The sequence below is a fragment of the Oryctolagus cuniculus genome, chromosome 12, assembly GCF_051225735.1.
Source record: "Oryctolagus cuniculus isolate XC-2025 breed Fujian yellow rabbit chromosome 12, ASM5122573v1, whole genome shotgun sequence".
Classification (NCBI taxonomy): Eukaryota; Metazoa; Chordata; class Mammalia; order Lagomorpha; family Leporidae; genus Oryctolagus; species Oryctolagus cuniculus.
Genome location: NC_142878.1, coordinates 111,638,492 through 111,651,470, shown reverse-complemented (window position 1 = coordinate 111,651,470; position 12,979 = coordinate 111,638,492). Strand labels below are relative to the sequence as shown.

Genomic DNA, 12,979 nt, shown 5'->3' with positions numbered 1-12,979 from the left:
TCCCTTGTTGGACGCTTGTCAGACTGGCGGCTCTCCTGGCTCTCACACACCAGTGCCAGAGATGCACGCCAGTGCATCAGGAGAGGAGAGGAGGGCCAGCGAACCGGACCCAGAGGCTTTCTAGAACAGACTGCCTGGCAATCAGCCACGAAGGATGGGCCAGAACTGTGTGGCGAGGGGAGAAAGGCAACTGTGGCAGAGAGCACGGTGTGAACACAGCCCCTCCAAGCATAACCCAGGCCAGGAGCGCGGTGTGAACACAGCCTCTCTGAACATTACCCAGGCCAGGAGCACGGTGTGAACACAGCCCCTCCGAGCATAACCCAGGCCAGGAGCATGGTGTGAACACAGCCCCTCTGAGCATAACTCAGGCCAGGAGCGCGGTGTGAACACAGCCCCTCCGAGCATAACCCAGGCCAGGAGCACGGTGTGAACACAGCCCCTCCGAGCATAACCAGGCCAGGAGTGCAGTGTGAACACAGCCTCTCTGAACATTACCCAGGCCAGGAGACGGTGTGAACACAGCCCCTCCGAGCATAAACCAGGCCAGGAGCGCGGTGTGAACACAGCCCCTCTGAACATTACCCAGGCCAGGAGACGGTGTGAACACAGCCCCTCCGAGCATAAACCAGGCCAGGAGCGCGGTGTGAACACAGCCCCTCCGAGCATAACCAGGCCAGGAGCACAGTGTGAGCACAGACCTCTCTGAGCATAACCCAGGCCAGAGCATGATATGAACACAAGCCGCCTCCGAGCATGAACCAGGCGAGATAGAGCCAGGGACTGTGGGTAGCCCTTGTGGGTGAGTGTGGAGACCAAGGCAGATTCAAGGGCTGAGTGAGGGCTGTGTGATGAGAGTGAGTGTGATCCTGTGGCTAACAGAGACGTCCTGCTGTTGCCAAGAGAGGAAGCTACAAGCCACGCTGCAGCAGTGTGAGTCCTGTCCCTGAGCACTGGTCCTGAGTTCAAGGAATGAATGGGTACGTGTGGGAAATCCAGTGTGCTGGCTGAGTTTCATAGAAGAAATGCGGAAACGTGTCAGAGAGCTGTATGCAAAACAAGGACAGTTGCATAGAGAAATCCTCCAGCCCTTTACGGAACAGATAATTCTAACGATTTTTAAATTGTTAAATTTACTGAAAAATTAGGAAAATGTTTCCATCATTTCAAGGCAGACAGTGTAACATATGACCCTTGGGACCAGAAGAAGCCAGACCGGACACTTCAGAATATTGATGCAAAGGTGTTTAAAAACTAGTATCAAATAGAATAGAGAACTTTAAAGGAATAACAAACCTTAGAGCCAACTGCAGTTTATTCTAAGAATGCCAGGGAGATTCAGCAGTGGTGCATTAACACCTGTAGCCACAAAAGTCGTGATTATTTCTCTAAACATGGAGCAGGGATCTCACATACCTCAGCTCCCTTCTGAATTGTTTACTGCGTTAGTGGGCTAAGTTGAGGTCAGACAGTAAGTAGTCCTGGGGGGTGGATTCGGGGGAACACCATGATTCCCACCCGGTGGTATCCTCACCCTGGGAAACCTCTCCTGCGTGTGTAGGGCCTGCGGCTTGGCCCTAACAGCAGCATGTGGCGAGGGTGAAGGGGTTTGCAGATACAGTCAAGGGCCCTTACAGACGACCTTAGCTGAGAGCAGGGACGCGCGCTTGTGCGGGGTCAGCTGGACCCCGTCCGGCAGGTTCGTTAAAGGTTCGCCTTTCTCTGACGAGTGTCCTGTGGGCCTGAAGGAACCCACTGCCGTGCCTGGTGAGGCACAGGGCAGGGAGCTGCGGGGAGCTGCCAGCAGCTAACAGCCCCTGGCTGAGAGCTAGCTCCAGCTTGGGGGCTTTTGTCCTGCAAACACAGACCTGACGTCGGCCAGCAGCCTCTGGAGCTCCGGAGTGGAGTCTGAGCGCCGCAGGGCCAGCGCCGGGCAGCCTGGGAGGTCCCGAGCAGGGCTCCCAGCCCAGCCGTGCTGCGACCTGGGGGCACAGAGGCAGCGTGGCAGAGGTGTGCTGTGTCACACGGCGGAATCGGAGGTCGTTTGCTGCACAGCGGTGGAACCCTGAAGCAGGGTCCAAACAAGGCTGCCTGGCACCACCACTGTTACTCCCCTGCAGACCGTGCACTTGGACAAGAAGGTGAAGTCAGCAGTGACTTGAAAAGGAGGAGCTAGTACGAGTGCAGTGTTACTGACTTTGGGAAATCCCAAGAGCATTAATTGAGAACTATAAAAGCTATAAGAAAATTCAGTATGGAGCAGAAACCAACAGCGCCGTATAACAGATAACAAGCAGAAGAACTAGAATGACAGGAAAGACCTCCCTCCCATACCAGTATGCAGATAAAATACCTCCTGATCAGCCAGCAGTACCTTTCAGCCCTGTAGAAGGCAAGCTTTGAAACATTAATGGAGGGGCCTGTGCTGTGGTGCAGCAGATTAAAATGCCAGCATCCCACTGGGCACCAGTTCAAGTCCCAGCTGCTCCACTTCCCATCCAGCTCTCTGCTGTGGCCTGGGAGGGCAGTGGGAGATGACCCAAGTGCTTGGGCCCCTGCACCTACATGGGAGACCTGGAAGAGGCTCCTGGCTCCTGGCTTCGGATCAGCTTAACTATGGCTATTGTCATTTGGAGAGTGAACCAGCAGATAGAAGACCTCTCTCTGCCTCTCCTTCTCTCTCTCTAACTCTGTCTTTCAAATAAATAAATAAATCTTTAAAAAAAAGTCTACAAAAAAATTAATGGAGCCTGCAGTTTATGCAATGGAAAATTAAATATTTATGCAAATAGAAAAAAACCTATTTTGCACAAAAAGGATCGCAAGCAAATCAGTTTTCCTTAAGTTAATTTAAAATTTTAATATGTTCTCAGTGAAAATGCCAAAATTTGTTGAAGTTTTTTTTAAAGAAGATGATCCTGCAGTACCTGTGGAAAAGTAAACAAATGGCCACAACAACTCTGAAAAGAGCGAGCAGGGGAGCAGCCCCACTGGACGGCGGGACGCGTTACAGCGTCTTCTCCCAGACAGAGCTGGTGGCTGTGAAGGTACCGCGCCCTGGAGTGGAACAGAAAACGCCTGTGTCCCAACACAGGCGAAGCTGCGGAATGGTGGCGAGCAGCCTTAGACAAGTCACGAGGACTGTCCAGCAAGTGATCTGCGGACGAGTGAGGACCCAAGAAGAAAGAAGAACGAGCTGCACGCATCCGGCATACGTCCAGGTGCCGCAGGGGTTTACAGCTTACAGCGAAACCGACATGGACCCCTGGGCTCAGAAGGGCCTTCAGGGGATGAAAGAAGCAAAGGCAAATGGCGAGCTGGAAAAATAGTTTGCGACTAATTCTCCAAATTATAGAAATCTCTTGATGTTAGTAAGAAAAAAGTTAAGAATCCAGTTTAGTAGAATTATGTATTCGAGGATCAATTTAAAGAAAGATGCCATTTGCCATAACAACAAACACTGTAGGCGTGAATGATAAAGTGGTACAAGCCCTTTATGAAGGATATTATATCGAAAGTCCAGCAGGTAAAGCCACCCCCTGTGACACTGGCATCCCGCGTGGGCACCAGTTAGTGTCCCAGCTGCTCTGCTTACGATCCAGATACCTGCTGATGGCCTGGGAAAGCAGCGGGAGATGACCCAAGTGTTTAAGCCCCTGCACCCACACTGGAGTCCTGGTTGAAACTCCTGGTTCCTGGCTTCAGCCTGGCCGGCCCAGTGCTGGCCATCTGAGAAGTGAACCAGCAGATGGGAGATTCTCTCTCTCTCTCTCTCTCTTTCTCTCTCTCTCTGCCTCTACTTCTCTGTAACTCTGACTTTCAAAATAAATCTTTTTTAAAAAAAAAAAGTCATCAAATAAGAGTAAGTAAAATGTTTATGTTCACAGACAAAATTTTCTGTATTCTAACGATGTCAATTTTACCTAATTCATAACTGTAAGGCAGTTTTGCTTCAGGTTTGACTGGGGCTATTGTGGCATTTTACCAGCTGATAGAGCTAAAAGTTAGCTGATAGAGCAAAGACCTCAGATGCCAACAGTAAACCTAGGAGGCACTTGCCTGGCCAGAGCCCAAGCACTGTTAGAAAGCCAGGGTGATCTAGAAAGTGTAGGGCAGACAGACCGGGGGACAACAGGGAGCCAGAACTCGCCCAGGCTGCGGGGTTACAGACTAGCGGGGGCAGAGTGCAGCAAGTGGTGCTGAGGAGAGGGGGTGTCCGCTCAGAGAAACGTGCTGAGCTCCCTCACACGTGCAATAGAAACTAACTCCAGATCAGTAAAAACCCAGCGTGAAAAGCAAAACTTTCAAGTTCTTGTTTTTACAAATCAGAGGAAATCTTTACCACCTGGATGGGACAGCTTGTGATTCTTTAACACCCAAGTGTACAGACTGTAAAAGAAAGAATGATAAAGCTGGCCCTCAAGGTCATGGTTTTTTTTAATCCAGAGATAGCCTCAGTGGAGTCATATGGGCAGAGTTTGATGAAAAGGATTTGAGTAATAAATAAATAAGCAATAAAGAAGTGACGACAGGGAAGGTTGGCCTCCCTTTGGGGAAATGTCACAGGGAAAAGAAGGTCCTGGAGAGACCTCAGGCTGCTGGTCAGAGCCTTGATTGGAGCCCCTCCCGCCCACTCAGCAGAGAGCTCGCCCATGTCCCTCAGACACCTGGCTCCCAGCCCGGCGTTCGTCCCCAGCTGGGAGAGACAGGTGCCCGCAGCACACAGAGCTGCCCTGCCCGCTCTGCAGCCTGCCTCGCAGAGACCTGGGAGACCAGGCCACCCCTCGTCACGCACTGTGCCCTGTTGCTTGGTCGTTGTCCGGGCCCCTGACTCCTCCGGAACAGCTTTCAGAGGCCTAGGGACCCGGGGAGTCCTGTCGTGGGAGCTGCAGACTCAGGAGGGCGTCAGGGTCACGTGAGAGGCACCGCCACGCCTAATCCCGCCGTGGGCTCCCAGGGTGCACCCCGGTACCTTCCCGTATGGCCGCCCCTGCTGAACACCCCCGTCCTTGCAGTCTGAACGCTTCCTTTAGCACTCAGCACCATTTTATCAGGACAGTTAGCTTTTCTATACGCGGGCGGTCTCCAGCCCGCCCCCACAAGTCCTGCAAGGACGAGCGAGTTTTCAGTAGGGAAGCGTTAGACGGGGCTGACCTCCCAACCCTCACACGCCTGTGTGCCCCCTGAGGGAGGCAGCCATGGACTTGTCCTGTGCCCTCTGCTGTCTGACACCTGCTTGCTGTGAGGCACGGCCTGGAACTTTGTCCCGCCAAGGCCGCTCGGGTCTTTGTAACGTCAGCCACAAGCCGTCCACAGTTATCAACCTGGAAGTGAGCCTGCTGTGGGTTATTGAATTTCGAGTCCCGCCTGCAGTTGCCCTGGCAGGGCCGGAATCAATGACTTCACAGGCCAGATGCGGCCCCCAGGCCAGATGGTGCCACCCCTGCGAGTGTGGCTGGCGCAGCCCTGGGCGCCCTGCTGTGCTCTGGGTTACTGAGTGTTAAAGCGAGGGCTGAGTGCTGCTCCCAGCAACAAACTGACAGTGCAGGTAGCTGAGGCCCGGGCTGCTGCCGGAGTCACGGGAGGCAGGGCCGTCAGAGAAGCCAGCTGGAACCGCTCGCTGGTTATCATCCTTCCACATCTGCACACAGTTTCATGACAGAGCAGCACGTGACCGCGTGCTGTGGCCACGGGCAGCATCAGCTGAGCCTGCCGACCTCCAGCGGTGAGTCCCTGTGCGGAGATGCTTCTCACAGTGGGTCCAAGTGCACCTCTGCTGGGAAGCTGAGTGTGTGTGGACTCATTACTAACGTAATTGATCCGGAATGGCAAGCGGTATTTCGTTGCTTTAAAAAATTTTGAACATTTAGAACAAGAAGGAAAGTAGAAAAGAGGAAGAGAAAAACATAGAGCAAAGCTGAAAGAATTCTACAGTAAAAACCTACATGCTGGGGCCAGCGCTGTGCACTGTAGGCCAAGCCTCTGCCTGTAGCACCAGCGTCCTTGTTCATGTCCCGGCTGCTCCACAGCTGTGGCCTGGGGAAGCGGGGAAGATGCCCAAGGCCTTGGGCCCTGCACCCACGTGGGAGACCTGGAAGAAGCTCCTGGCTCCTGGCTTTGGACCGGCCCAGCTACAGCCATTGTGGCCATCTGGGGAGTGAATCAGCAGATGGAAGACCTCTCTCTGTCTCTCCCTCTCTCTGTCTAGGACTCTGCCTCTCAGATAAATATAACTTTTAAAAAAAGAGAAGCCTGTTACCATCAGATTACCTAGGGTGTTTTCTCAGTCACGGGCCTGCCTGTCCATCAGTCCACCCCTTGTTTTTTGTTTGCTTGTTAAAGATTTATTTGAAAGGCAGAGTTACAGAGAGAGACAGACAGACAGACAGAGCTCTTCCATCTGCTGGTTCACTCCTGAAGTGGCCGCAACAGCCGGGGCTGGGCCAGGTGGAAGCCAGGAGCCAGGAGCTGCTTCTGGGTCTCCCATGCAGGTGCAGGGGCCCAAGTGCTTGGGCCATCTGTTGCTGCTTTCCCAGGCCATTAGGAGAGAGCCTATGGGAAGTGGAGCAGCTGGGACTTGAACCGGTGCCCATGTGGGATGCCAGCATCACAGGTGGCAGTTTTACCTACCATGCCACACTGCTGTTCCCTAATTTCTTCCTTAGAGGTTAAATTTATATACTGAAATATGTCTTTTGTGCAAAATTGCTGAGGTTCTGACAAACGCATGCACTAGTATAACCCAAGCCCCGTAAGAATTTCATTTTGGGGTTGTGCATTGCGGCACAGGCGTCAAGCCACCGCTTGGTACGTCCATGTCCCATTTTGGAGAGCTGGATGCGAGTCCCAGCACTGCTTCCAATCCTGCTTCCTGCTGATGCACACCCTGAAGCAGCCGGTGCGGGCTCCAGGACTTGGGGCCCTGCCACCCACTGGGAGGCGGGGGTGGAGTTCTGTCCTCGAAGCTTGGCCCAGCTCAGCCCCAGCTGCCGCAGCCATCGTGAAGTGAGCCAGGGGTCTCTGGAAGAGCTCTCTCTCCCCACCCTGCTTTTCAATAACTAAAAATTAATTTTTGAAAATATTAGTTTTGAACTTTTTCATTTAAGTTTATAATGTAAGCATTTTTTTAATTACAAGTCCTCACGAGCATAGTTTTGATGACAAGAAATTGGTGACAATGTATCTGTAATTCATGCTGGAATTATTTTAGTGTTCTGGCTTCAGCTGGAAAGTTATGGATCCTTTTCTGAATGATCACACCTGTTGTCGCGTTGGCATCTGTTCTCCCTCCTGCATCGTGTGAATGAGTATTTGCATCGCAAGGCTGATTATCTCACTGCTGTGCTGGCTTTTCCTGTACTTTATGACAACTTCAATGCTTGTACCTTGACACACTCGAAATATCCATAGCCAGGACAAATGCTAAATTCTTGCAGTAAATAAAAGGCTTTGCTTTAGCCCCTGTGATGCAGCTGGGGTCCGGTCCCCGGACGTCCCCGTCCGTGTGTTTGGAACCAGGCCCAGGGGTGTAGCGGGACCCTGTTTAGAAGCCCACGCTCCGGGTCTCGGCTTGGAGATGCTTTCTCTTGCCTCTCGGACGTGTTCCCCAACTGCCGCAGGCTCTCCGTCTCCGTAACAGTGTAGGTTCAGAGTGTGGGTGTGCAAGATACGGACTCATCTCATCAGCTGGCGTGCACCTGGCGTCCCCAGTGCTGCATGGACTCTGCACAGAAGCTGGGAGGCTCTGCTGGCTGGGCCTGGGTGGGCTGAGCCAGCCGAAGTGGGGCAGTGGCCACAGAGCAGGAGCTGTCCCGTGGAGGCCGGCGTCCCCCCAGCCCTGCGCGTCCTCACAGCCCTGCGCGTCTCCCCAGCCCTGCGCGTCCCCCAGCCTTGCACGTCCCCCTAGCCCTGCGCGTCTCCCCAGCCCTGCGCGTCTCCCCAGCCCTGCGCGTCCCCGCAGCCCTGCACATCCTCACAGCCCTGCGCGTGCCCCCAGCCCTGCGCGTCCCCGCAGCCCTGCGCGTCACCCCAGCCCTGCGCGTCCCCCCAGCCCTGCGCGTCCTCACAGTCCTGCGCGTCCTTACAGCCCTGCGCGTCCCCCCAGCCCTGCGCGTCCCCCCAGCCCTGCGCGTCCCCTCAGCCCTGCGTGTCCTCGCAGCCCTGTGCGTCTCCCAAGCCCTGTGCATCCCCCCCACCCTGCACGTCACCGCAGCCCTGCGCGTCCCCCCAGCCCTGCGCGTCCTTACAGCCCTGCGCGTCCCCCCAGCCCTGCGCGTCCCCGCAGCCCTGCGTGTCCCCGCAGCCCTGCGTGTCCTCGCAGCCCTGTGCGTCTCCCAAGCCCTGTGCATCCCCCCACCCTGCACGTCACTGCAGCCCTGCGCGTCCCCCCAGCCCTGCGCGTCCTCACAGCCCTGCGCATCCTTACAGCCCTGCGCGTCCCCCCAGCCCTGCGCGTCCCCCCAGCCCTGCGCGTCCCCCTAGCCCTGCGCGTCTCCCCAGCCCTGCGCGTCCCCCCAGCCCTGTGCGTCCTCACAGCCCTGTGCGTCTCCCAAGCCCTGCGCGTCCCCCCACCCTGCACGTCACTGCAGCCCTGCGCGCTCCAAGTTTCTCTTTCAGCCATTCTTGCTTTGGCGTTTGCGTTAGTTACGACTTCATGCAATTTTATACATGTGTATTTGTTTCAAAACAGGAAATAAAGGAGAAAAAGAAATTCTGCAAGGTGTACGTCGAGGACCTTGTGAAGGGAGCCACGGAAATCAACATGAAAAACGAGGCCCTGCAGAAGCTCTGGCCCCAGATGTTCATTGAGCTGGTGCGGGACGCGGTCATGGAGATCCGCGACAAGAACGCCTACATGAAGCTCTGCCTGCAGCAGATCGCTGGCTCCAAGTAGACGCTGGCCTCGGCCGGCCCGGCGCGCGCTTTGTGCGTGCGGCTTCAACGTGCTGAACCACTGCGCTCTCCGACAAACCAGACAGGCTCGCTAGCATCACGCACTGCTGCCCGCTGCTCACAGGGCTGTGGAGAGGGAGGGAGGGAGGGGTGGCTTCCCGGGCTCGCAGGCCAGGGGGTGGCTGGGCCCTCCGCTGGCGCCGTCCCTCCCCTTCCCGCCGTGCCCGGCCCCAGGCTGCGCCGCGCCTGAGGGTTCAGCATGAGGCCTCCACACACTTTCCCCCAAGGCTCTCGCTTACTTGTCTTCTCATTTTATGTCTTGGTTTCAAAGCCAAAAAAAAAAAAAATGTTCTTTTCTATGACTGAAGAATAAACTTCTTAATACATTAGTTTAAGAAAAATGTGTTTTCCTCCTTACTCTAGTCAGCCTTACCCTGTGTGTTTCTGTTCCTCTCTGGCCGGGTGGGGTCCCCGCTGGGCACCTGCGTGGGGGAGTAGCCGCTCTCCTGGGCGACGATGCTGGGCACAGAGAATAGGGAGCTGAGCCCCACGTGGGGCGGGACAGAGGGCTCTCTCTGAAGGGGAGCGTGGGTGAGTGTGAAATGCGTCACATGGACGGTGTTGCCGCGGTGTGGGGGCGCCCCCCCCCCCCCCCGCTAGCCGTGCCTGTGGCCATGTAGCTCAAAAGTATCAGAGAAGCAAGGCCGGGCGTTCTCACCGCACCAGGTCCCACTGGAAGACCCAGCCAGCCGGCCAGATGCAAGCAGGGTCTCCCGCATCCGGCCAGGGAGGGCTGGTTGTTTCGTGGGAAGATCTGCTGTAATGCCTGGCACGCAGGCCCACTGGACACAGTCCCCATTCTTTGGGTACAGCTTGGAGGCCTGTTCGTGAAGAGCTGCGAGCCCTGCTCCGTGATCCTGTGGCCTCACTGTGGTGGACACGTGGACCAGTCCTCAGCCGCCTGGTGAACCGCCGTCTCTCCTGGGGCTTCTATCTTCCTTAGTGTTGGACGGAGATCCACCGAGCTCAAGGCTGATGCTGAGAAAAACCCAGAATTCTTGGGCAGGGGCTTGTGGGAGGTAGGGCAGATGTAAGAACGTGTGCCTCCCTGGGGGTGCTGGGGGCCGTGGTTGCTTTAGCTCTGCGTGGGAGTGGCCTGGGGTTCTGCTTGGGGTTCTCCAGAAAGGCGTGCCCAGCAGCGCCTGTCACTGGCAGCAGGTCTGCGTGCATTCCCGTGTGGTCGGTATTCCCGCTTCAGCACTGGGAACCGAGGCATGGCCGAGGCATGGAGGGGCGAAGCGCCCCTGCCCCCACCGCCAGGGGTATCTCAGCCGCAGGTCTTAGAAGGGCTGCATCCACTGCCGGACTCCAGGGGCGAACTCCAGGTGCTCTGGTTATTCACCTCTGGACGTGTTGGCTGGATCGACACCAGTGCTGTGTGGACGGTCAGCTGGAGGAGGGCCGGCTGGCAGGTGTCCTGCGTGGTGCGGGCGGGCGCCGGGGCACCGAATCAACAGCAGAGATGTCAGGAAGTGCCTGGCTCTGGGCAATGCTTTACCGACGGGATGCGGGGTGTGAAGGGCGGCAGGCAGGGTGGCCCGAGGCCTTCGGCTCGGACAGCGGGAATGATCACGGCGCCGTCCCCCTGCGGTGGAGGGAAGCCTGAGCCAGTCCCGCCTGCTGCTCATGGCTGCTGAACTTGAGATGGCTGTGGCTGCGAGGCCGCTGTGGACGCGGAAGCTGGGGGCTGAGAAGGGTGAGGCGGGCTGGGAGTCCTTGTCATCTCTTCGCGTGGGAGAGGATTAACCTGACACTTGGGACATCTGGGAGCTTCTTTGCCTTTTAATTTGCGTTGATCTTAAGTTGGTCTTTCCTTGAGTTCAAATCCCCTCCTGGCTTTCCTCTGTTATTTCTTCGGCCGAGATTGGGCTTATTCCGGGAAGTGGTGATAGTTCACCTCTATCTGTCCATACTCGGGCCGCGAGTACCTGCCATCCACTGCCTGTCGACCGAAGCACGCACCCTGGTCCTCTCCAGTCTGGGAAGAGGCAGGCTCTGGTCTCCCCGCTCCTTTCACAAGGTGTGCTTGGGGGAGGGGGCGTGGCTGGGGAGGCTCCAGCCTGAAGGACGGAGGGAAGAGAGAGGGTGGGGAGGGGGAAGCGGGCTAGGCAGCAATGCAAAATGGAACCAAGGCGAGGTGTCCACGGGGAAGCAGCCAGGTTGGCTTCCGTATCTGGCTCTTACGCCGCAGCTGCCAAAAAAGCTCCGAGCCACGGCTGAAACTTGGTCACGGCCACTGTGGTTAACCAGTACTGATGGAATATTTGCTGTCTTTGATCCTGGTTTCCTTCTTAGATTTATGTCCCCGTGGCTCATGTGTGTGTCTTTTGTTGCAGGCTACCTCGAATTTCTCATGGGCAGAGATAAAGTGTATTGAGTATATTCAGTAGAATCAGAGCCCCAGAGGACGCGTGCCTCCTGCGGGGTGAAGCCGCTCCCTGGGAAGTGGAGAGCGCAGGGCTTCTCTGGAGCAGACAGCGAAGCTGCTGATGAATTCCCTCTGCCCTCCCCCGAGCCAGGCCTGAGTCCTGCCAACAGGCTGTCATTTTCATACTACGGCTGCGTATGCCGAGACGCACGGGGCATGTATTGCATTAGGCTTTGACATTTGCCAGGTCTCCTTAAATGCTTTCTTGGAATATGTAATTTTCTTTCTTTTTTTTTTTTTTTTTAGGATTTCTGTATTTATTTATTTGAAAGGCAGAGTGGCAGAGAGAGGGAGAAGCCAGAGAGAGAGGGAGAAGCCAGAGAGAGAGAGGGAGAAGCCAGAGAGAGAGAGGTCTTTACCCACTGGTTCACCACCACCACCCCACCCCGCAACAGCTGGGGCTGAGTCAGGCCAAAGCCAGGAGCCAGGAGCTTCATCCAGGTGTCCGCCATGGGCGCAGGGGCCCAAGCACCTGGGCCATCTTCCACTGCTTTCCCAGGCCATTAGCAGGGAGCTGGATCAGAAGTGGAGCAGCCGGGACACAAAGCAGCACCCACAGGGGATGCTGGCGTTGAGGTGGTGGCTTGGCTGCTGCACCACAGAGCTGGCCCCTGTTTTTCTGTCTTCTCTCGCTCAGTTCTTTCATGGTAGGAATTCTACTTCCTTCTTTCTCACCGCCGTTGGGCCTGGAGGTGAGCACAGGAGATTTCCGCTTGAACACTTTGGGCAGTGCTGCTTTGAGTCTACCCACTCACTTGTAGGTGTGAGGGGCACACAGGGGGCAGCACAATTGCTGGGCTGTGTGACGGCTCCTGCATTAAATGCTGTCACCTCACTGAGCGCTCTGGACCCGTGTGCCCCGACACCCAGGGGGCACTGCTGCGAATTCCACACAGTGTGATCGCCGAATCCTGGGAGTACAATCCACATCCCAGCTGAGATAAAAACCATTTTAGTTCCTTCAGGCAGCCCTGCATCTTCCCTGTCAGCAACTGGTGCTCTGATTTCTTTGCCCCGTGATTGATTTCGTCCCTTCTAGGACTGCCCGTCAGTGGAGCCGTAGGCATGTGCTCTTCTGTGTCTGGCTGCTTCTACCCACATTAAGTCACTCATATTGTTTCCTGGATCAATAGTTCACTTTTTCCTGCTTAGTAGCAAGATATCACAATTTGGTTATGCATCCTTCTGGGTTTTTGTTTGTTTGTTTCCCAACACGGGCCTCCCATGAATAAGGACATTTTGTACAAGTCCTTTAGTGCAGTAACTGTTGGGTCATAGAATGGTTTTAAGGCTATTTGTATAGGGAGCTGCCATGCCTTTCCCCCAAGTAGCTGTGCAATTCTGCACCCTCTCCAGCGATGCACAGAGAATCCCAACAACTGCACTGTGTGCCAGCGCTCACTGGGAGCCTGTTGTGCGTGTCTGTGTCAGCCATCTCCTCGTTGCCTGAATTTTATCTTTCCTGATGTCTGATTATGTTGATTATATGGCTATACACTCCATGATCATTTGTAAAAAGTTTATTTACTTACTTATTTCAGAGGCAGCGAGAGACAGCGAGCGAGAGATCGTATCTGCTGGCTCACTGCCCAAGTGCCA

At 55.4% G+C, this 12,979-nt stretch overlaps 1 protein-coding gene across 15 annotated transcripts in view; it reads left to right on the top strand.

Moving 5' to 3' along the window:
• LRRC49 (leucine rich repeat containing 49) overlaps positions 1-9,293 on the top strand; it is a 177,831-nt gene extending 168,538 nt beyond the window's left edge. For all 15 annotated transcript variants that reach the window (XM_051835678.3, XM_017338044.4, XM_017338043.4 and 12 more), the window contains one exon: positions 8,690-9,293. In XM_051835678.3, coding sequence (XP_051691638.2) covers positions 8,690-8,893 — 204 coding nt within the window. In that variant the 3' untranslated portion in view covers positions 8,894-9,293. The remainder of the gene's footprint in view (positions 1-8,689) is intronic.
• The last annotated feature ends 3,686 nt before the right edge of the window (positions 9,294-12,979 follow it).